Here is a 24,152-nt window from a genome sequence, read left to right as displayed (position 1 = left end):
GCATTCAGTATGCGTATCATTGGTGTTAGCGAAAGGAAAGTGAAAGTTTCGAATAGATTCCATATCATTTTAAGAAAAAATAAACCATAATTTTAGATTAGCATTTGGAAAATCTGACAATTGTCTGTGGGTTTGGTCATGCAGATCAAAAGCATAATGAACCGCCTTCGAGATCTTCAAAAAATCACATTTAGAATTTAGAAAATCACAGGAGAAATGTTTATTTTACACTTGTAGAGGCGCCAGGACTCTGTTTGCGCATCCTTCATTCACCAAATAGAAGAAGTAACTTGTTGTGTTATTTACAAGGTCAAACCCAGAAAGGCAGTTTCTTGGGGTCACATGACACACGACCCCAATCGGTTTTATTCAGTTGCATAGCACATCGAACTCAAGGTTTTTTTGTACAAAGTTTCTTTGAAGATTAGCAAAAATATGATATATTTTAAAATTATAGGGCAAAGATTCATCCAATACATGGTCCATGCAGCAGTGCGGGCTCATAGAAGGCACACATCAGCGACTCCATATAGTAGACCGTACCCACGGGTCCCCAGCTGTGCGGCCGCTGGGCAGATCGCAGAGCAGCCTCGTCCCTGGCCCCGGATAGGTTGCTCGAGAGCCGCTTCCTGAAGGTCTGCGACTGGGCAGCCTCGTCCAGCGAGTAGCTGGCGTTTCCCATGCTCTGGTGGCGGCGATGCAGCGCCTTGTTCCGCATGGTCACCACCTCCTCCCGACTATCCGCCGACTATTATTTCAAGGGAGGCGGAAGAATCGGATTAGCTTTTCAGCCTTTGGATACGATTGACATTCCCCACATTACCATTTGCTTCTTCAAGGGCGATCGCTTGATTGACACTGTTTCGTTCCAGGAAACTGCCGCATTGGTCGACGACTGGCGGCGATGTTCACGTCGCAGATTCGGAGTCAGAGTGGGTGACAGCACAGAGCTGGCAGCACTCGAGGCCATTGCGGTGGCATAGGCGGCCAGCGGTGGGGCCAGCGACTGTATGGTGACCGGAGCACTTGCCTCCGATGGAGCCAGACCCAGGGAGATCCTCTTTGGCTCCAGGAACCCTTCGGTCAAAAGAGCCGACAGCGCCTCCGTGCTCGGCGTGGTGGGCTTCGAGTCCGCCGCTGCGACAGCCACTGGCAAATGTCTGACGGGCAGTGCCACCGTGGTGTCCTCTTCACTAACCGACTGTACATCCACATAGTCCCCGACCTCCTCGCACTCTATCACGTTGATTTCCGGTTCGATTACGACTGCTGCATCCGCACTGTCCACGCTGTCCACACTGCCACTGTGAGTGCTTGAAAGGATGGATGCTCTCGCGGGCGAGGAATTGCTGGGCGAGCTGGAGGTGCTCTGTTCGTCGGGAGTCAGATAGCCGGAGCCCTGGCACGAGGTGAAGCTGCTGGTGTGGGCCAAAGGCGCCACCTCTCGGGCCGACACTTCGGGCGTGGGATGCCCTTCGGGGTTGCAATATTAAATAAAGATACACTCGCGATACAATTTCCAGCGCAAAAATACAAAAATGGAAAATTGCAAAAAACGCGACGCGAAGTTCGAATGCAAAAAGTTCGCGGTGGAAGGAAAGAGGGAGTTGTAAGTTAACTTACCATCGAAGTGGGTCTGCTTGTCCAGCGGTCGGAGCATCTTCTGCTGCGTCGCCCGAATACGCTCCATTTTCCGTTTGATCTTGTGGAGCACCTGCTTTTCGTGGTCGTGCCGATGGGTGATCTGCTTCTGCCGCAGGCTCTCAATGATGTCAGCTCCTCTGTGGGATGTCGAATAGTATTATCATGGGTATTATGTGTCAAAGGATTGTGGACCTACCTCGAAGCCAAGATGTTGTTGGCCTTTGTGTCCGTGATGATGTGACAGAAGTAGTGCGACTTGAAGATGCGCAGCTGGAAGATGATAAAGGCGAAGCAAATGGTGTCCCAGAGGAGCACAACCTGGTGCGTGATCTTGGGGCACTCGCCCGGCTGAATAGTCTCCTCCAATACCTCGGAGACGATCGGGGGCACGTTGCTTGTGCAGGTGATGCCCAGCATGTGGACCAGCCAGCAGCAGTGCGTCGTCAGCGGTGTCATGAACAGGCAGCCGGCCATTTGGAAGCTCGTCTTGATCAGGATGTTGGTCACATTGAAGGCCAGAAGCCACTTCCAGCGACTGATGATGGTGTGGATGGGCCGCAGATAGAAGTCGGATCCCTGCCAGAGGAAGACAAACGCTCCGATCAGATAGCCAAGGGCCAGCAGATCCGCAATGTTCGTGCCTGCCAGGAAGACCACCGCCAGGGTGAACCAGTAGAAGCCGCACAACACCCCGTTCTTCAGTATATCGGAGTAGTTGCGGATGTAGGAGCAGAAGTCGTGGGTGGGATTGTCGAAGGGCACCCGTCCCAGCTGGGCAATGTCCGCGATGACACTGCGGTTGCTGCCTCCGGGATAATCATCGCTGCTGGCATAGCGCTGCTCTATGCAGAAGATGCTCTTCTGGCGGTTCAGGATAACCAGCACCATAAAATCGAATATCAGCTTGGGCACATGGTTGAAGTGCAGGGCTCCTGGCAGCATAGTCCAGCGCTGTATGCTCTCGCCAAAGGCGTCCTTGTCCCAAGGATAAACTGAAAAGGAAATCATCAAAAATGCAAATGAAAATCAAATAATTTTCACGAAACCAGCCACGCTCTCTTACCCGTACAGAAGCTGGGGGGCAGACCCACCAACACGATGTACTGCGTCAGTATGGAAATGGCAAAGAAGGCCTGGAACACGCCCCAGATCTTGGCGCACTGGGAGCGCCGCAGCAGCAGGAGCACCACCAGCCAGAGGGCATACACCACGGCCACAATGTCCTGACGATATGTGATGGTGGATACCAAGGCGATCAGGGATATCTCGATGCCAAATTTGTAGAAGCCAAAGTTGAGGAGGTACTTGACCAGACCCACCAGGTCCTTTTCGGCATCGGCTCGCACGATGTGCGGGAAGAGCAGTTTGGTGGGCGGGGCGTTCAGGGCACCAATCTTGACCCGCATTTGCAGCTGCCGCAAGGTGATGACGGCGTGCAGGGTCACAATCACCATGTAGATGATGTAAGTTCGGAGCAAGCTCATCAGGCCACCCTCCAGCTTGTCGGCCTTGGTGAGGCCCACCCATTCGGCATTGTTGGCGGTCCGGTTATCAGACTGCGAAGGGAAACAATAGAGGTACAAACTGATTTCAATTTTGAAAAGCTGTTCTACTCACGCAAACCACATTGTACTGGGAGTGACTGAGGTACTCGATCTGGTAGATCATCTTGGACAGCACTATAATAGTTACAATGAACGAGATGAGGCGGCTGATCACCACCTGGACTGCCTTGCGCGACGTGGCGCCCAGCACGCAGAAGCCCACAAAGACAATGTGCAGGACACACACCTCGCTGACGCTGCAGACGAAGGCGGCTATGTAGACGGCCTTCATGATGTGCAGCTCCAGGAAGCGCCAGAAGACGTCCTTGAAGTTCTTGAATATATACTCGGACTTGTTCTTGATCTTCCGGAACGAAATGCGCACCAAATCCCGGACAGAAGTCTCGAAATCTGTGGTGGCACCTGGCGGAGCTGCCTCGGCTGAAGGTCCTTGCGAGCGGCGCAAGGAATTGGCACTGCCCCGTCGCCTCGAGGGATTGGCTGGTTCCAAGGCAGTTGTCTCCGTGGGTTTCTGCGTGGCCGAGCCGCCAGGTGTCGGCTGCTGTTGCAGCGAGGCGATGAAACGTTTGTGGAAGTAGTGCACCTGGATGACGGTCAGGATCACAATGATTGTGGGCGAGACCAGGTGTAGGAACAGGTCCTTGGTCTGATACCGCTTAAGACCAATGTCGTTTTGTCTGAAAGGGGAATGGAAAGCATTAATCGCGAGGTCTTCCATCTTTTGAAAGCTGAAACTCACAGCGTCTTGGACACGTTAAGGTAGTCGTTCCAATATGTATCAAATTTGTCGAACTGATATGTGTAGATCAAGATTAGGATGGACATGGCGTAGAAGATGAGGAACAGCCAGAAGCCGTACATGATCTTCACCCAGGCCTTGGACGATGACTGGAATACCAGCAAGAAGAACAGGAACAGGGCCATGTAGCAGATGCGGAAGCCCGTCATATTCTCGCCGGTGATCGCACACAAAAAGATAACGAGCACCAGCAGCCAGATCCAGAGCCGGACCAGCAGGTTCTTGATCACATCGCCGGCCTTCTTTAGGAACTTTGAAGTCTTCTTGCCGTCGTTGATGAGGTAACTGGACCCGGCTGATCCCACGGTGATCTGCAGCGGGGCAATTATGTCCGCCAGGGTGCTGTCCCGCCGACGATCGCGTTTCTCCTTGAAAAACTGGCGCGACGTCACCCAGAACATCAGAACGAAGGCAGTCTTCACGATTAGCGGCACACACGGACGCATCTGGTTCTCCTTGGGCCGCTCGAATCCAATCTGCTGCAGGTTGATGCCCGCCGTCTGCAGAGACATGATTGAATTAATTTCAATTAGCAGCTCCAGTGAGCTAGTGATCTTCACTTACGGAAACCTTCGTGGGCAGCTCGCTATTGTCCAGATCCATGCCGTAGATGTACTGGGCAACCAGCAGCACTTCGGCGTAGAGGACGATGAAGGGACTGGAGCGCATCATGGCCTTGCGTTGATTGGGGATCATCCAGAGGACATTGGCCCAGAGAAGCAGCACAAATGTGAGCCAACTGTGGTAGACAATGGACCAGGCCTGGAATGGGAAAAGTGATTAGTGGAACGGATGTAATGGATGAGGTCTTTTCTTGAGACTTACCATCATCAGAATGTTGGTGAATATGTAACTGTTCTGGTAGATGAAACCGCCCACGCTGACAAATCCGTACGATATCTGATCCAGAATGGAGGTGGTGGTGTTCTCCTGCTCGGATCGCTGCTCCATAGAGTCCATCTGGATGTCATTGCCGCGCTGAGTGGAGCTGGCTGGCACCGATGAACCACTCTCCAGGGGCTGTGGGGTGCGGGACCTTCGAGTGCTCTGGCGAACCAACTGAAGGAGCGGTTGGAGTTTATTAATTATTATTATCATGATTGGTATCTTCAGACAGACACAGAAAGGAAAGATTGACTCTCTAATTTAGATATTTACATACAAGAAGGTCTAGAGTTCTAGGGCATCTACGGGTGTTTTGGGTTTAAACGTTGACGGGTTACTATCCGGGTGAGAGTGGCTAACTAGTTGGGATCGCAAATCGCGGTGCTTTATGGCCCAGAACACGAGACACATTCACACTTACGCGGTTGGTTAGTAGCTATGTTTAGATTACATTTGGTTAGGATGTCGTATGACTGGTAGGAGGCTACTAGCGGGATTAGTACTCTAGATCGCTATGGATGTTAGACAAGAACACACGTTTACATCGACAAATGACACAGATTGGTAACAAAAAGATAGATAGAGGCGTTCAGATAGCTAGAGATCTATTCTAATGAGTTGGGGTTAGGCATAAGAGGTTTCTGGAGGATTGGGGCGCAAAGTGGAGTTAGTTTACGTACAGGCGTCGTCTCAGTCGGTTCATTCAACGTAGCACGCTGATCACGGCGCAAAGAAACCTAAAGCGGAAGTAATAAAAGAGAGAGCATAAACAAAAATCAAAAGAAAACCAAACAAAGGTAAACTAAAGAGTCGGGGAAAGCGCAAATCAAGGATATAGATTTCGGCAAAGTCGGCTAAGACCGGGCAGAGCTGCGGGGTTAAGAGTTAAAGCACAGACAAACACTTAGTTGAGGTTTAGTTGATGTCACTAATTGCATTTAGTGTTTGGGATATACAATAGTTTGTATTACCTCCCCAAGCTAACATGAACTATACAGTATCACCTAGTTCTACCTCCCAATGTATCCTAATATAATCATAAATCTTAGGGAAAAGAAACCTCCTTTTTTAAGCAAAGGTATGTGCTTGCTATCCTAGATTGGTATCCTTTTTAATTCATTGATATTATAATACTAATCCCTCCATTAAAAAAGATAATACTTTAATATTTCTATAAAAACAAGTCCCAAAAATTATATTAGCAAATAAAAACATTGCCATTCCGGAGGATGAGGTAAGTTTTGAGGATTAAAGCCTTTTCCATTTGGTGGTCCCCATCTCTGGCTCTTCTATCCCTGATTGGTTTAGCTTTTCTCTCATACACCAAAGCTGGCTTTCGGACATTGTCCAGCTCCTAAATCCTAATCCTCTTAAAACATTCACACACCACACCCCCGACTGGCAGACAGAACCCATCCTCTGCCCCCGCTCGCTTACACTCAAGCGCTGATTTCGAATGGTGGTCGCGGCAGTGCCTGTGGTTGTGGTGGTGGTGGTGGTGGTAGTGGCACCTCCCCCGGCGAAGGAGCCGTCCCGACGGCCGCGGGTCGTCTGCGAGGTTAGCAGCGATAGCTGGCGGTTGACTTTGTTGCCGGTGTTGTTGCCGGTGATGCTGCTGCTGTTGCAATCTAGCTGCTGGCCAAATGCGGTGGCGGGTTTCGCTTCCAGCTGCCCATGCGGTGGATTCAGTGGATCAGTGGTTCGGTGGTTCAGTGGGTCGGGTGTTCAAGTGTTCGAGTGTGGTGTTAGTGACGAGTTTGTTAGGTTTTAAAAGTGTTATGTTTAGTGTTTTGTATTGTCGGCGTGCGGCAAAGTCGTGTTAAAAGTTGAAAATTGAAATTTAGTTATTTTTTCCGAATGCAAGAGGCAGCAGAAGAAGAGCAGAAATATAGAGCGAATAAGATATGTCATAAGACAAGTCTGATATAATGTTTAGAAGACTGAAAACTACAGAACTCAAGAACCCCCATTAGCTACAAATCATTAGGTCCCATTATTTTTTTGTTTTAATTCATTAACTAGCTTTCAGTCTTGTTAACTTTAAAGCTGTGACTTGGAAGTAAAGTAATCGATAGTTTAAAAATCTGTAAGACTTGGTGGTGGGACTTACCCGCGGCTTGATGAGATGCTTGGTGGTTAGGGCCAGGGCAAAGTAGGCAAAGAACAGGGCAAAGGGATTGAGGTAAGAGTCCAGATACAAGGTGTTGTTGTAATACATAATTCGTATATCCGATCCACAGTAGGATTCAATGAGCGGCTCCAGTCCAATCAGTCTATCCAAGAGGGAAAACATAAATCAACGACTTGGAGAGAAGGCCTCATCTCATTAAACTTACCGAGCCGTCAGTTCGGTGTGATTGAGGTGGAGCTGCATCCAGGGTGTCTGATAGGACACGATGGAGAGCGAGTGCAGCACCAGGACGACCATCACGAACCGCAGCAGCAACGCAAAGCCCCTGTATCAGAAGGTGTGAGAAGGCAACAACAGAAACAAAAATTGAATGAAAAAGTCAGAAAGCCCGAAATTGATTGCGCTGATGGGGCACGCACCGTTGCAAGGTTTGGCAGGTTGCCCAGTAAGTGCCGGCCAGCAGGAAAATGAGAAAATAGAACCCGCCTGGGACCGAAGGACGCAGCACCGCGGCAAAGAAGAGCGTGGCCAGGCAGAACAGGGGGGCTATCGATGGAGAGAAAATGGAAAAATACTTTTATTAATGGATTTTCATTGAAAAGCGGGTTAGTCCAATGGGTTTTGTAAGGATATCTGTCAGCAGATCCATCCAAAGGTCTTTGAGTAACTCTAGAACTCACAGATCTTAATCAATCCCTCGAAGTGGATGTGCTGACTGATCATGGACACCCGCTTCCTGAGCTGTTGCTGCTGCTGTTGCAGCGGCGTTGTGGCAGTGGCCTGCTGCACATCTCCTCCGCCATTGGCGTCCGTTGCGGGCGTCTGGTTCGCCTGAGCATTCTCCGCCTGCCCCTCGGTGACCTCTCCGTTCTCCAGCTGCTCCGAGCTGACGGTCTGGGAGGCCACACGCTTCACCGTCAGATAGGAACCCAGGGAAGTGGCAAAAACGAGGACCTCCGGAGCCAGCCACTCAATAATGGCCATGGGACTAAAGGAAATTAGGAAAATTATAAAATGGTAAGCTACCTTCTAATCTTCAAGAGAAACTTACTTCAGATCTATGAAGCTAACGAAGCCTATGTGCCTCAGCAGGCGTTCGCTGAAGGAACAGTTGTAGATGGGCAGGGTGACACTGACCGCCAGTATCTGTAGGGTTATGTGACCCAGCAGGACCAGGGTGCTCAGTGCCAGCAGGATGAGGAAGAAGGCGGTGACTGATCCCTTGAAGTTGCGGCGAGTGGCCAGCGGCACAAACGGCGACACGAAGAACATCAGCATGTACACAAAGGATATGCCCACTGGTCGCATCAGGGCAGCTGGATTCCGAAGATAAATAGAATAAGAAATTAAAAAGGATACATTTTAAAGGGAAATCCAAAATAAAGTGCAACAAAAGTTTATTTTTAGTTTGAAAAGTTATTTGTTGGATTGACGGAAATTCGTCAGTTAGGAACGTGGCTTGTTAGAGCCTCCTCCACTCACCCAGGACGAGCACCGCCGGCACGACGACGCGCTGCAGCACCAGGCACGCATAGCTGAAGGCCATTTTGACGGGAGGGATGCGAACGACGGGGCTTCCAGTCTCCGTTACCGGCTCCCACTCAGTCTCGGTCTGCGCCTCGGTCTCCGGAGCTCACGTTGCTTCCCCGGACTCAGACTCCCGCCCGGACGCAGAAGCATTCATTCATAAGAGCCTCAGCTTCGAGTGCAATTTGTTGCCACAAGCAGCGCACAGCAGCTGTAAGAATAGACAAATAAATTGCAATTAGATTTCTGTCGAGGGGCTCCTGTTGCTCCGCCAGGCAACCGCTTAAAGGCTTTAGCTCCGAGGGCGCTTAATTAAGCGGACTATCTAACAAGAACTAAACGAAGCACCCGCACCCCCACCCCCCGCTAATTTACGGATATAAACATTGACACACTTTTAATTAAGACTGGCGAGGCGGATAAAAAAACGCCAGAAAGTGAAATAAAATCAAGCGGAGGCCAAAAAGTGGGCGTGTAAGTCGGTGGCCGCACGCTATCCTGCCTTGGGTTGGGTTAGTTTCAATTTTCCTTTTCCGCTTTTCACATTTTCCCGTCGACCAGCAGCGAGGAGTGGCACCCTTTAAGGCGCCCAGCGATTACAGGACCACCCGGAGAAGGAGGCAGGTCCACCAGACACTCCACCAGGGTTTATGTGTAATTGACATTCAATGGCCCATAATGTGGCGTTTATTTGAATTCAGTTTAAACTAATGGTGCAGAAGGCATTACGACATTGAAATAAATCTCTGTTAATGCTAAAGATGAGGTTTGTTTCTAAAAAACCCTGAATATCTGAGGCTCTAGCTCTCTACTGATTCATACTTCATGATTGGTTCTCACTTGTGAAATTCTATTTTGCATCATATTAGCACATATTCTTTATATTTATATACCCGGTATTCGTAGAGTAAAGGGGTATATTGTGTTCAAACCTTTCATGGTATATTAGAAACTAGGTAGATCTTAGGAACTATAAGAAATAGTGCTATAAAACATTGCCAGTAAACTCGTACAATACCTAATCAGTATTAGGAGGAGGCCTCTAGTTTTCAATGAATTATTTTTAAAAATTTTATTAAATAGTTTCCAAAATAAGGCACCTTCTGAAATCCTTCTGAGCCTTCTATGGCACCAACTATATGTCGTAAATGGTACATATGCTACAGATACATATGGTAAAGATTTTCTATCCTTCAGTGATATGGCAGCTATAGGATATCCTTATAAAATATTCAATAGAACCAACCCTTTATAAGTTGTTAAAGACGTGGATTAATAGAGATAAGTAAAGGGTATCTTATAGTCGAAAATCTTAACCATACTTGACTAATACTTGTTTTCAATGATGCTCATCGGCTTGAGTATTCGTTTACAGACCCATTCAAATGAAAAGCTAATATCCAGATTCTGACCTGATGCCACAGATACTACTCAGTGGCACAAGTAATGCCAAAAACATGGCTAATTTTTGCACAAAGCAAAAAACAATGGCCATGACGTAATGTGGCATGTGCAAAATATTTAATTCTTAATTTTTATACCCTTGCAGAGGGTATTATAATTTTGGTCAAAAGTGTGCAACGCAGTGAAGGAGACATCTCCGACCCTATAAAGCAGGGGTGCTCAACGCCTATACACTGAGTGCACTTTTGTTTTTGTAGATGCTCTGTGCTTATGGCTAGTGCGCCCATAAGCACCGTGCATATGGGCTTCGATTACCATGCTATATATATTCTTGATCAGGATCACCTCCTGAGTTGATATGAGCATGTCCGTCTGTCCGTCTGTCCGTCTGTCTGTCCGTCTGTCTGTTTCTACGCGAACTAGTCTCTCAGTTTTAAAGCTATCGTCTTGAAACTTTGCACACACCCTTCTTTCCTTTGCACGCAGTATATAAGTCGGAACGGCCCGGATCGGCCGACTATATCCTATAGCTGCCATATAACTGATTGATCGGAAATGGTATAACTTTGGTGTTTTTAGAGTTAGAGAGTTCAAATTTGACATGTGAGCTATTTTTGGCAAAACATTACGTCATGCCAAATTTCATAAGGATCGGCCGACTATATCCTATAGCTGCCATATAACTGAACGATCGGAAATGACCCAACTTTCGTGTTTTTGAAGATAGAAAGCTGGAACTTAGTACAGATTTAATTCTTGGTCAGTTGATCCAACCTACCAAATTTCATTAGGATCGGCCGACTATATCCCATAGCTGCCATATAACTGAACGATCGGAAATGGTATTTGGTAGAAATATCAACTTTCGTATTTTTGAAGATAGAAGTTTGGGACTTTTTTTAGATTTTGTATTGTAATAAATTGGATTATATATTCCTATTCCCATAAGGATCGGCCAACTATATCCGATGTTTGCGATATATATCCGGTTTTAACTGCAAGGGTATATAAACTTCGGCTCCGCCCGAAGTTAGCTTTCCTTTCTTGTTTTGGCTCGCTTAACCAGAAACAACAATGAGACATAGCAGAAATAGCAGCCGGAGAACTCGCCAGAGAATGTACGGAGAAGAGCAAGCGAAACGACGCCGCCAACGCCTCCAACGCAAATATATCCGACATAATGTGGGCTAATAAGAGAGGCGAGAACATGGCCGAGAGGGGTAGTTAAGAGGGGATGGGCCCGTAGCCGGCATGACGAGCCGACAAACCTCAAGTGGGGCCACACCTAAGCCCCACACAGTCCAACCCCACCCCACCCCACCACAGCCGCTGGGCAAACAAACAGATTCTCCTAGACACAAAAAATGTATACATCCGACCACAACAACGGGTCCGCAGAACCCCCTAATGGCGATAAAAAATATGAATAGTGGTAGGCATGAAAACAGTAAAAAGTACTCTATTTTAGCCAAATAAATGCCGGTTGCTGGCCCTACTTGTCTCTGTCTGAACAGATGTCTAATGGCGCAATAATGCTGATGGCAGTGTGTCTGTCTGTATGGGAATTTAATGTAGAGTCCCAGGCAGAAAAGTTTGAAACTAAAAGATGGGTAAGTTTTTGTTAAAAAGAAGAGGTTTAGGTTGATGGATTATAGTATCTTTTAAAGAACTAGAAACATATATAAGAGCAATAAACTAGAGTAGAGTAACTTTGAGGTTAGTAAACTCGTAGCTATACTCAAGTTTTATATGTAGAATTGTAGATTGTTTTCAAAAAACCATAATATAACATAGTTTGAGAAACAAGGACAATAGTATTTCCGAGTATAATTTCTAAGAATAAGAACTGGGGTCTATATGAGTAACAGAAGTATGCCCTATGGTATCCTTTTGAGTATGCTATTGTTAACAGGAGCCCCAGGGTATCGGGTATCGCAGGGTATCGCAGGGTTGCAGGGTATTGGTTTTAGACCATGCTATTTATCTCGTATTTCCATGGGTCCCCTTGAAATCCCTTGAAACTCTATTTTTGGAATTTTTGAGGTAGAAGACTATAGTATATTTTAAACAAGAAAGGAAAGCTAACTTCGGGCGGAGCCGAAGTTTATATACCCTTGCAGCTAAAACCGGATATATATCGCAAACATCGGATATAGTTGGCCGATCCTTATGAAATTTGGTAGGATGGATCAAAATATAATCTGTACCAAGTTCCAGCTTTCTATCTTCAAAAACACGAAAGTTGGGTCATTTCCGATCGTTCAGTTATATGGCAGCTATAAGATACATTCGGCCGATCCTTATGAAATTTGGCTCGTCGTATTATTTTGCCAAAAATAGCGCTCATGTCAAATTTTAACTCTCTTACTCTAAAAACACCAAAGTTATACCTTTTCCGATCAATCAGTTATATGGCAGCTATAGGATAGCTTTAAAACTGAGAGACTAGTTCGCGTAGAAACGGACAGACAGACAGACGGACAGACGGACATGCTCATATCAACTCAGGAGGTGATCCTGATCAAGAATATATATACTTTATAGGGTCGGAGATGTCTCCTTCACTGCGTTGCACACTTTTGGACAAAATTATAATACCCTCTGCAAGGGTATAAAAACAATATAATCATTTAAAGAACTATATTATCTTTCTTAAGAACTGTAGTATACATATGTTTATAACTAAATGAATTATAGACTTTAATATCTCTTAGGTTAGTATACCATATTGTCTGTCATTGTTTCTAAATGTCTGAATGTGAACCCATTCCACCCCAACCACTACAGCCCCCAAAATAGGAATATAACCAAAATCAAAGCCATTTCCCATCCACGTCGCATCGTTCCATCAAAATCAAATGAGACACGTGTTGCTGCTTAGCTTCTGCATGGACTCCAGTTTGGGGAACATCTCTCTCCCTATGGCTATGAATACGAAATTCCGGAAGGGGGCTAGGCCGCGTGCTATTCGCCACTAATTCATTTGGCGCTGCTGCTGCTTTTTGGCATTATATTATGATTCCAGCATTAGCTAGAGCTGTGGGTTCTATCAAGTTCCAATCAAACAGCAGCTGTTGTCAGTTGGCCTGTTGCTGGTTGCTATTCCAATTTCATTTCGATTTCTATTTCGATTTGATCGAAATGTTTATTGTTCTTATTTTCTGATACAGAGCATACGAGGCATTTGCATGTGCGTTCAATGGGATTGACTTGGCAGACTGGCTCGTCTCTAGAATTGGACACTTCAATGTCGCCAATGATATTCCCAAGGCGGTCCTCGTTGTCATGGTTAATGCATATTAAATGCATGTTCTCGGGCATTTGCAAACAAATATTACATTTGATGAGGTCTATGCGGCGTATACGTGATATTGTATTTGGAGGGTATTTAAATCAACCAAAACAAGTAGGTTTATGCTAAAAACTCTTCATGAATAACTCTTTTAGATAGCGCCCCTAGAGAAGAACTCAATTGCAAGTCTGATATCGTGGCGACCTTCGGCTTGGCTTCCCCGATCCACCCAGCCAACACCCCCTTGGCATTCATTAGTGCAGCTTCACTGCCAAGTCTGCCAGCCACTTGAACTTTGTCTGGGCGTTGGCACCCGTTTCCCGCTGCCAGTTGCTAGCAATAATGTTTGCAATTTTATTCTCTTGGAGTACAAACAGGAAAAGCGTTGACAAAGTCACCTAATCCCTGGCCAGTTCCTGAGAACGGTCTCCTTCCTGGCAGCGTGTCTTGGGGACATTAATTTAACATTAATTACAAATGTCCAGCGCCCAGAAGCTTGACTCCAGTTTCCTCTATTTTTAGTTTCTTTTTTTTAGGGGTTTAGGGTCGTAATCTGCGATTTGTTGGGGTGGGTTTGGAGCTACTAGCTGCAATTGCTACTAAAAACCCATGACACTCTGTCAGTGACGTCACTTTTTTTTGCTGATGACAGTCAATGTCAATACTCGGACAATTATTAACCCCTTGTTGCCGCAAGGGGCAAAAAATAGAAGTCGCGAATCAGAACATAATTACTTAAAAACACGCAATACTCGTTTAAAATAAGAGGGGAGTACGGGGAGTAATGGAACAAGAATTTCATTTGACATTCCTGTGTGCGTTTTCGACAAGAAAGCTCGGCCATAAAAAGCACAACAAGCGGAAAAGCAGAAAAGCGGAAAATTTCACATGCAATTCTCCCTCGAAATTAAGTTGCCAAGAAAACTGTGACACGACAAAGAAATCTGCACTAGAAATTGTTTGCTTTTAGAATATTGTCATAAAACCCGGGAGTTTTTTTTTATTTTTTAATCATATTTTGGTTATTTTTATGGAAACGAGAGACTTATGACTCAGATTCAAAAATATGTAGATATGGAAGGATTTTAGAAGAGTTGTTAAATAAAAAAACCGCAGAAGAATATTTGATTAGAAAATAATTGGAATCCAGCCCGCATTTATCAAAAAAGCTTTAATTAAATAACACAATTAATGGTGAATATGCAATTAATTCCAATGATATTAATTTCACATGCAACGGGAGCGGATTCCCCGCCATCTGGACAAGATTTGGGTCACTTGCAGTGACCCTCTCTCTGCCACCGGCCCTTCGTAATCTTTTATGCAGACCGAGGGGCAGGCAAGGGCAATTCTTACAACAGCGTGTACGTAAATTTCACAAGGGAAATTAATTTCAAAGTGGTTGCGACCCCTTCTTCATGCCATTGGGCTGCCCATGGAGGGTAAGGGGAAGGGTGAGCTAATGGCCCCACAAGCTGCGGCCAACGCCTTCGTTTCACTCAAAGTGACAGGGGGGCCGGCAGTGGGGCGGCTACAACCAAAATGCATATTCGTCTCTGGTCTTGGCCTACATTTATCTGAGCGACCGAGCCCCCGAAAAGCTCCCGCTGAGAAGAACCATGGTTGTTGTCTATATTTTTAATTTTTTTAGTGAGTCTTTAAAAGGGTTTTCTCAAAATGTATTCTTATCTATAAAATAATAGAAATTTCATCTTTTTTAAGGCGATATATTAAGAAAAACTAGTCTTAAAAAAAGAACAAAGCATATGTCTTAAATAGTATTTTTTGGAAAAATCATTTTATTTTAGAAAGACCTAAATCAATCCAGAGAGAACTTTCCAGATTATAACTATCCAGAGTTTTTAGACATAGAAATAAAACTATAAAAGTCTTTAAAATTTCTACTTTTTGAAACACTTTTCGAACAAAATAAATATTCGAAAATATTATTTTACATACTTATTTCTTCCTTGGCCTGTTTGCCTCAACATATTAGAGAATAATCTTAAAAGTTGTCCATATGATGGGAACTACCTCCAATATTTATTTATATATATTTATTATTATATATATATTTATTTATTTATTTTAATTATTATTTATTTATTTTTTATATTATTTATTTTTATTTAGTTTAAATTCAAAAGTGGTAAAAGAAAAAAGTAACAAAAACTCAATTTTTTTTAACAGTAGCCATTTGAGTTTTTCCATAGTTTCGATGCTAGCGAATTTATTTGAAAAAATTATAGTTTATTAGATTATTATTATTTGTGATTCTTTACTATACATTGTAATTATTGTAACTTAAATAAGCACCTTAAATTCAAGATTCCAACTGACAACACCCCCTTAAATAAAAGGTCAAACATTTTTGCAGTAAAAAGAATGAATATAAAAACAGAAGAGCATCTTCTCTATTTTTATTTTACACTACAATCAAATTAAGAACAGCTATTGTTTTTGCTCAACCATTTAAACTCAGGACCAACACGCCCCATATAATTTTAGCAAGCGTTAAGTGATTTTGGCCCATGGTAGTGCACCAGCACCAGCACCAGCTGTGCACACGAGCATCGACAACAAAGTGGCAGTAGCCAGTGGTATGGGTAGTGATGGTCAGTGGGCGGTGGGTGATGCGGCCTGTGGATTCTCCACAGCGAACAAATATCATAAAATGTGCAGTGAGCGGCTCTCTGTTTGGCCTGTCAGAGCATATTACACATCCGCCATGTGTGCTGTGTGTCTAAAACGTATCTGGCGTGGCAGGAGCGAAAGGAAGACAGCTCCCTGCTATGCTCCTGTCCATTAACTAACAGTTTTGCTGATGCATTCGGTCCAAAGAACCGAAACAGTTAGTTAAGCGATATTGTTAGCTTTTTATTCCTTTTCTTTCGTATTTTTTTAATTTATTTGAAAGGCACGTAGTGTGGACGCTCCTCCTGACAGTCAGACACACATATGGTGTATATTTTTGTGCAATTACTCCGCCCAGAAAATTGTAGCGGCCAGCAAACGCGACATTAATAGTGACAAATGTAGCGAAATGGCAAAGGACTGGCCCGGTCACGAATTCATCCTTTAGCTCGGCCATTTTCACTTTCCATTTCATTTGCTTCGTCCATAAAAAGGACTCTTTTTATGACACTTTCCTTGGAGCTCTTCACTTGCTAATTTCATTACCAGCTCCAAGCCAAACCATCGAAAAAAGTGGACACTCGTGGAATGTCATATTTCGTTCATTCATCATTTCATAGAATGTATAGTGTAGTCCCTCTGAGAAGGCACGCAACAGGCCATAGCGAGTGTGTCCTGCCAGGAGGTCCTTAGGATTACGACCTGACATTAACATGCTTTCAAATAGTTGACGCAACTTGACTTGATGGCTATCGTTGAGTCAACAGGTCGAGGCAACCTTACAAGTTATGGTCCTATTTATTATTAAAAATATGACTTAAATGGAATTAGAATGGAACTTAAGCATGATGCCATGCTTATATTGGTTCTATTTAAGAAAATTCCTTAAGACCAACGAAGCACAACCCCAGGCAGCTAATCGCGTCATTGCACACTTTGTAATAAAGTATTTGATATCGAACAGGGAACTAGTAGTAGTTTCAAAGAAAACCGATCCAAAATTTAGAAGCAAAAGGTTTCAGGCTCGGGCTTATTCTCACGCCCCTGAGAATCGGGGGAAAAATAGCAAACATTTACGCATGAGAAGTCAAGCAGGCACCTATTCGTGCTACTTATTGTTAGAAATAGTCGTCCATATATCCATATATATAGGTATACTCTATGTCTATGCGGTTCTCTACGGTTCTCTGCGGTTCTTATTTATTTTTTGTTTTGATTTGAAGCTCCCGCACCCGCACCGATACGCCGATAAGCCGGCCAAGGGGAATGCCAGCTAATATTCATTTCTTCTCTGATATAGAAATATATTCTCTGGCTGTCGGCGATAAAACTAAAATTTAATTAAACCATTTAGAAGCGGTGACAGTGGAATTCAAGAGGAAATTCATATATAAATAAAAATGCTAGTATATGTGAGCTTATCGCTCAAAAGCGCTAAAATAAAATGGAAACAAGTTCTCTAAAATATCAAAGCCAGACTCAGACCGTGGTGGAGTTTTGTTTTATGGTTCCCAGAGATATACGAGTCTACGTATGTGTATGTATGGCTTTATACAAGGGGGTTCTATATACAGATACTTTTCCGTATGCGATGACGCAACAACGCACAAATTGTTGAGGAATTCGTTTGTTTTATACTGTTTTCTAGTTTGCCTCTGGCGGCTGAAATATTTCAGTTCAAAAAAGGCCACGACAAGGCAAAGGCCAAGGAGCAGGTAGGAGGGCGATACAATACCATCTGCTGCCTATCTACTGATGTAGATGCATCCTCTTACCTGTGCAGGGCCCGAGGGAACCAGGTGGAGAGAAGTTGCACCTTTAAGCTGACTTGTGAGTAGGTTTTGTGGTGAGAATTAAGTCCATAAGACTACCTTAGACAGCCACTCTCTAGAATGAAACCATGGCCCAGAAACTATCCAGTGAGAATTCATTTCCTCCATATGGCACTTCAATATATGGATACTACGAGCATTTCCGGGGCAAGCATTTGGCCAAAAATCGAAAATCAAATATGTTAACAGGACCAGAGAGGTGGAATGATGGGAGTGGCAGGCAGGGCCAGTGGCAGTGGCAGGAATAAAGGAAGACAAAAGAAAAATTGCAGTGGCATCGTCGAGCGACAAACAAAACAAGCTGAAAAATAACTGCAGCTGTTGCAGTTTTACAAATGCGGTTGGCATCGTGGGCCCATCTTCCCCAAAGACCCACCACCCATTCAAAAAACCTACCTATCCTATCTGGGTGTATATATCTATATAAACTATATAGTATAGAGGAGGGTAAATGTGGCTGTTCTGTGCCGGTTGGCTGGCTGGCTCTCCACAATAAAAGTGAAATTTTCTCGTGCCAAAAATTTTGTTGACGGCGCTTGGTTGGTTGGTTGGTTGGATGGCTAGTAGGTGGGTGGTAAACGACTTTTAGGCACTGACAGTGAAACAGTTTTGCGGAGAACTTTTCCGAGGTTGCACAAGGCACAGGGAATGGCAGCATAAACTAATTGCAACAACATTTCCGATCCTTGGCCAGCCAAGAAGTAATCACAAAAGATGCTCAGATAGAGGAAATGAGAACTAATGATGTTGCTTTTCCATTTCGGGCATCCAATTAATCAACAACCTGCCTTCAAGTTAAATAGCCTAGTTTGTTTACAACTCAGTGCATCCATCAAATCGAATTATACTGCATTTTGTACAAAAATTGCCCCAAAAACCAACTCAAAGGCGAATATCCGCAAATCAAAACAATGTTTCGTGTTCAAATTTAATGTAACAATAAAGAATACTTTGATCTGATCAACAATCAATTATAATAAAAATGATTCCAGACAGAAAATCGATGAAACATACAGTGGACGAGAGGGTTTAAAAATACTTATGAAGTCATCAAGCGATTATATTATTTGTTTCATTAAAAAACAAACACACATGAGTCTGTGCAAGTTCCCAAGCCACGATAATGCCATGAATCCAATACATATAGTCGCCTACTAGACCAGGGGCGACGTCGTGGATTCCGCCAAAATAAAATGCGTCATTTATTGATTGCAAATATTGCGAAAGCAACAAGCGATGTTGCAAGCCAATGGCAAAAGTCAAATTGGATGAAATGCAGCAAAGTAAATGACAATTTGCCAGGTTAAGGGCTTTCCAACTAAATAGTTCAATTAGGAACCCCTCAATGAAAGTTGTAGTCTCTCTTTCAAATCACACTATTTTTACAGACAGTTTAGTGACTATCCCTATGTTTTTCTTTGCCAAACACCCCCTCTGTGACTGTCTGTCTGTCACCTGACTACCTTCTTAATGCCAAAAAGTGTAAATAATAAACAAGTGCCTCAAACCTCAAACCTTAAACAACAAACAGAATAGCCGACCGTGGACTCCTGCCATATGTGGTTGAAAGTGCGAGTGCAGCGCAAAGAAAAGCTGATAAGACCGGGCCTCTTGTTTGCATATCACACACCAACTAACTACAACTGCAGTTAGGTTTATAGCAATTACATTTTAAATATTCAAAAGGGTAGAAGTATTCGAGGCACAAATTTTTATTTTAAGGAAACTTGGGAATGAAAAAGATCAAGTAATGCCTTTTAATAATATTTTAATGCCTTTTTAATAATATTTTAAAGTAGAAAAACATAAAGAAATATTTATTCCAATATCCTATACATAGCTATCGGATAGAGCTGATCCTTATTTGACTTGTAATATTCTTCTTTCCTAAATATTAATTTTTAAATAAAACCCAAAGCTTCTAATATAGCTTCTTAAAATACCCTCTTGTAATAAAAACCAACAACGCCAAAATTAAAATACTCTCTGCAAGATTTGATTTATACAAAGAATACATTTTATTTGTCAAAATTTTTATTTTAATTTTATTTTAAAAGTCCAGAATTAATAAAACATAAAAGCCATTTTTAAACCAAACAAAATATACAGTGGGTCGCAGCTTATTTCGTGCAGGTGATTAAAAAATGTTTAAGTCGTTATGTATATCACATGATTCATATTATTTTGACCGCAACTGCAGCTCCTCCTCCATTTCCCCCGCTACTTGACCGTGGCTAATCTTGAAGTGCTTCTGGGTCAAAGTTTTGTCGGCGTTATCGCAGTGGGTTTGAGGAAAGTCATCCATTAATGAAGGGGCTACTACCGATACTACTTCTCTTATCGCCCCACTTGTAAACACATAATTGAAAGTTATTTACACTGATTCTGCCATACGTATCTTGTGCTAATTCTCGAAACTAATTGACACAGTTAACAGAGAACTTGCTCGATGTGATCTAAAAAAGCCTGCAGTTCGTTAATGAAATTAAAAATAGATCAACAGCTGAAAATACACTCTATAGAAGGTGCAGCGGGGCGATTACAACTAGCCAGAATGTTGAACCTCTAGAGGCCGCCAACGAGAAACACAAAATAGAACAAATAGGTGGGTGGGTAGGACTATCGAAGGAGCGGAACTAGACCATGGGAAATCCGTAAAGAAAATCAAATGTGTTGTTTGTTTGCATTCGGCTGTCGGTTTTTTTCTTGTTTGCTCTTCACACTTGCCACTTGTAAAGCGTGGATTTGCCACTCAAAGGTATAACCGATTAGGAGCCCATTTTGAGCTCCAGTTGCTAGGCAGAGTTACAACGGGGAGCAAAACAAAAGAAATTTGTAAGTTTTATAATATCACATACCACATTTGCATAAGCTCTGGCGGTGGCCACAACAAAAACAAAGCCAACCAAATGATTTCTGGCCAAATGTCAACAACAACACTCCCTCTCACTCACTACCACACACGAACGCACTGAGCTCTTTGCCACTTTCGCTGCGGAATTCGGTTTTATTTTCCAATTATTTGGGAGCTCTATCATCAATAGCTGATTTTAAAACTGCACCTTTCGCACCTTTGATTACCCCGAGGGGGTGTAATATTTATATTTTTATTCGGTTAGCACGGCTAGCGCAACTGTTGTTGTCTCGGCTCTGCTTCGATTTTTACAGGCTGACACCGCGGCATCCGACACGCGTGTATCCGAACCTTTGAATTTCAAAAAGAAAAAAACGAATGGTCCGCGTCGTCGAATAATAACAACAACGCAGCCACTTCGAATCAGCTGTTGGCGATGTCGAAAATAGGGTTGTTGACAATATATCGAAATAACAATATATCGACGTATCGATAAATGGTACAATTTTTGAATTTTAAAGGAGTTTAAAAGAATTTTAAGATAAATTTAATTGGACAATACATTTTAAAAAAAAGTTGATTTAAGTCCACATTAATTTATTCTTTTCCGCTTAAGAGTCGGAATGGAATTGAGAAATATATAGTCGACACTGCGGACTAAATAAGGGAAAACCCCATTTTCAAGGGATCCCATGACGAAAAATGGACAAAATATCTAAAAAATATTTCGTCTCAGGATTTTGATGCAGAATGGTTGAGAATCGATCGAGAAATCGTTTAAGGTACTCCGCTTGAGAATCGAATGAGAATTGGGGAAGATATAGCCATCACTGTGGACAAGTTAGCTTTCCTCTCTTGTTTAGACTTTTTTTCCTTTTAGCTTAGTAAAATTCAAATTGTTACATTTTTTTTTTAAATGTTCGGACTAAAACTTCACTTGAAGCGCGCCAAAAATTAATTTTCGATATTTTTAGATCTTTATCCCGATATGGATATCACGATAAATATAACTCTTATAAAAATGATATCGATAAATTTTATATATTATCCACAACACTAGTTTTTTTTGGCAAATTTAGTCCAATTTTTAAGAAAACACCGTTCTTTAAAGCGCTGTCCAACATGTCACAGGTTAAATATGACCAAAATCCATTATTTAATTTCAAGCTAACTATCCATTCAAAAGGAATTCAACAAAGCGGCCGAGGATGTGAAAAATCTGAACACCACGCCCTCAGATAATGATCTGCTGGAACTATATAGCCTCTACAAGCAGGCCACCGTGGGAGACTGCAATACAGGTGGTTCTCGGAGCTAATACGTTTCTGGAATTCAAAACCTAACCAACTTATATTCCAGATAAGCCCGGCTTTCTGGACTTCAAAGGCAAGGCCAAGTGGGAGGCGTGGAACAACCGCAAGGGCATGAGCAAGTCTGACGCCGAGAGTGCTTACGTTGCCAAGGCCCAGGCTCTGGTAACTTCTTTGGGTCTCAAAGCATAGATACTTTTACCCAGACCGGTATTTTCTCCATACATCCGTTGCATTTGCAATCTCAGTGGTCGTCAACCGCACAAAGTTTTTTAATTTTCAGGCTTTTGCACCAAATATACACCGACTTAACGAACTGCATTCATATAATTTGTCAAAGCGGGAATGGTTATATATACAACTAGATAGGATACTGATCAGGCTTCGGAGGGAGAGGCGGGAAAGCTGCCCTGCGACTGGCGTTGTCTCTCGTATACTTCTCTTTGAAGCTCGCGCAGATTGAGCTCCAGGGTCTCCACCACATCGAAGTTCATGTCCTGGCGAGCCTGCTTAATGTAGCCTTTGATGATGTTGATTTGCTCGATCAGGGGGTCGTCCAAGCTGACCTTGGTGGCGGCCTGTGGAGCCGACCAATTGTTCAAAGATTGTAGATCCGTCTGGAGGAAAAATAAATGGTATTTTAAGATAAGTAGACAAAAAAAACTTTGAAAAATATACCCCTTGGGCAAAGGATCTACTCTCGGGTCCAGCCGCACTTTCTCCCGCCATCTTGGCTGCCTGGTTCCTCCGCTCAAAGGCTTCCATGGCCATACGTTGCTCAGTGAGGATGCGCTGTTCGGTCTCCATGCGACGACGCTCCTGCATCTGGCGAATGTGCTCCTCATCGGGCAGTGGGGGCAAGGATAGCATACGATCCTTAATAGTTTTAATACAGCCCAAGCGAATGGCCTTTTTGAGAGCTTCTTCACGACTGCCAGGCTCACAAAAGATGGCCAAGATGCGTTTGCTCCGCAGGTCCATGGCTTCCGCCACCTGGCCAATCTTTCCTCGAAGAGCACCTGCATCCGCCAGCGTAAAAATGGTATCGCCATCGTTCAAGCTGTTGATGATCTTTAGGTACATGTCCAGTTCTGGAGTAACCTCTTTTTGGAGCTGCCTGATTTGTTCATAGACCTGCATGAGCAGTGGGCGGCATGTGCGACTCTCGTGCATGTCCCTTCGAGTGTCGAGCAGCCAAAGGCAGTGTTCGCAGAGCCGAATGGCACGTTCGTTTTGATGGAGCTGCTGCAGAGGTTCGCTACGCGTGGTAGAAAGGCTTGCCAGTTGCACTGTAATGGAAAAATTAAATTAGAAAAGGAATTACGGGTCTAAGCAGATCACCTACTAGCATCCTCTAATGGTAGGAATTTGGAGCAGTCATTGCACATAATACCGCCACAGAGGCGACAATGATGCTGCCTCCTGGCAATGTGAAAACTCTTGGCGCAGCTTGGGCACAGCTTCACGGAACTGCCATCCAGCCAGGCCACGGTTTGCTGCTCATGCTGACGTCGTTGCACCGAATCCGTGGGCATATCTTTCAGCAGTCGATGCAGCCTGATAATTAGTTTGTTCGTCTCACTGGCATACCGCTCCAAGCGTGGATTGCGCACAGATTGAAAGTATTCAAAATGCGAGCACTCGGCTCCCGCCTGCTGCTTGCTCATATGGTTGAAGACATTCATTCGGGAACGGGCGTTACTCGGCCCCTTTTGGTCTCCGTTACCATTCTTTGAAGCTGCCGAGGCAGTGGCACTTCCCGACGAAGAAGCCCCACCTGCTACTCTCTCGTCCTCAAAGTTATTCAGAATCTTCTTCTTGGCCTTGACGAATATGTCCTTGAAGGTCTTGAGGGTGGCCTCCTCTTCAGCATGCTGCTTTGCGAAATGCTCCGTAAGCATGTCGATGGATTTGAGGTCCGCCCGGCAAATGGGACAGAGGAACCCCTCGAGGATTTCTCCGCTGGCTGCACTCTCGTCATCGTCGCTATCAAAGGGATTACCCGACATCCTGGCGATAAGTAATCACTTGTTTTCTGACTTGACTTTTTGGTGGGTGTGTTTTTGGAATGTCCACCCCGCAAAACGATAGCTTCGTTGTGGTTCACTGCAAATAAGGCCGCAACATTGCAGATTACCAACCTACCTAAGCGTAAAAGCTACAATTTTAGAATATATTATTTAAATAAACTATTAGCGAATATTTTTTCGACTAATCTAAATCTGCTTACTCTTCGGAGCTGTCGCTTACCACGAAACGCGTTCACTCCAACCCG

At 44.0% G+C, this 24,152-nt stretch overlaps 3 protein-coding genes across 13 annotated transcripts in view; 1 reads left to right on the top strand and 2 right to left on the bottom strand.

Moving 5' to 3' along the window:
* The window catches only part of Piezo (piezo type mechanosensitive ion channel component), a 29,187-nt gene extending 8,221 nt beyond the window's left edge, over nucleotides 1-20,966 (bottom strand). For 3 of the 11 annotated variants that reach the window (XM_070277261.1, XM_070277266.1, XM_070277269.1), the window contains exons 1-16: nucleotides 20,572-20,963; nucleotides 8,507-8,762; nucleotides 8,076-8,340; nucleotides 7,705-8,012; nucleotides 7,444-7,570; nucleotides 7,230-7,349; nucleotides 7,004-7,166; nucleotides 6,331-6,561; nucleotides 5,574-5,630; nucleotides 4,834-5,067; nucleotides 4,573-4,770; nucleotides 3,949-4,508; nucleotides 3,262-3,886; nucleotides 2,708-3,200; nucleotides 1,841-2,636; nucleotides 1,624-1,781 (exon numbers count right to left, since the gene is read on the bottom strand). In XM_070277261.1, coding sequence (XP_070133362.1) covers nucleotides 1,624-1,781; nucleotides 1,841-2,636; nucleotides 2,708-3,200; nucleotides 3,262-3,886; nucleotides 3,949-4,508; nucleotides 4,573-4,770; nucleotides 4,834-5,067; nucleotides 5,574-5,630; nucleotides 6,331-6,561; nucleotides 7,004-7,166; nucleotides 7,230-7,349; nucleotides 7,444-7,570; nucleotides 7,705-8,012; nucleotides 8,076-8,340; nucleotides 8,507-8,570 — 4,399 coding nt within the window. In that variant the 5' untranslated portion in view covers nucleotides 8,571-8,762; nucleotides 20,572-20,963. Of the gene's footprint in view, nucleotides 1-477; nucleotides 749-823; nucleotides 1,474-1,623; nucleotides 1,782-1,840; nucleotides 2,637-2,707; nucleotides 3,201-3,261; nucleotides 3,887-3,948; nucleotides 4,509-4,572; nucleotides 4,771-4,833; nucleotides 5,068-5,573; nucleotides 5,631-6,330; nucleotides 6,562-7,003; nucleotides 7,167-7,229; nucleotides 7,350-7,443; nucleotides 7,571-7,704; nucleotides 8,013-8,075; nucleotides 8,341-8,506; nucleotides 8,763-20,571 lie in introns of all 11 variants that reach the window. The other 8 variants (XM_070277265.1, XM_070277268.1, XM_070277267.1 and 5 more) reach the window with 6 other exon arrangements.
* Nucleotides 20,967-21,549: 583 nt separating this feature from the next.
* Nucleotides 21,550-22,198, top strand: Acbp1 (Acyl-CoA binding protein 1). Its single transcript, XM_017244239.3, has 3 exons — nucleotides 21,550-21,698; nucleotides 21,754-21,868; nucleotides 21,927-22,198. Exons 1-3 carry the CDS (start codon nucleotides 21,690-21,692, stop codon nucleotides 22,067-22,069), a joined length of 267 nt encoding a protein of 88 aa, XP_017099728.1. The 5' UTR covers nucleotides 21,550-21,689; the 3' UTR covers nucleotides 22,070-22,198.
* Rbsn-5 (Rabenosyn-5) lies at nucleotides 22,186-24,112 on the bottom strand. The gene is made up of 3 exons (XM_017244235.3): nucleotides 23,223-24,112; nucleotides 22,556-23,166; nucleotides 22,186-22,494 (listed from the first exon to the last, which is right to left on the bottom strand). Exons 1-3 carry the CDS (start codon nucleotides 23,884-23,886, stop codon nucleotides 22,255-22,257), a joined length of 1,515 nt encoding a protein of 504 aa, XP_017099724.2. The 5' UTR covers nucleotides 23,887-24,112; the 3' UTR covers nucleotides 22,186-22,254.
* Nucleotides 24,113-24,152: the final 40 nt, after the last annotated feature.

This window comes from Drosophila bipectinata, chromosome 2L (genome assembly GCF_030179905.1).
Source record: "Drosophila bipectinata strain 14024-0381.07 chromosome 2L, DbipHiC1v2, whole genome shotgun sequence".
Lineage (NCBI taxonomy): Eukaryota > Metazoa > Arthropoda > Insecta > Diptera > Drosophilidae > Drosophila > Drosophila bipectinata.
Note: the sequence above shows the minus strand (reverse complement) of the source record. Positions and strands in the feature narration are given on the sequence as shown.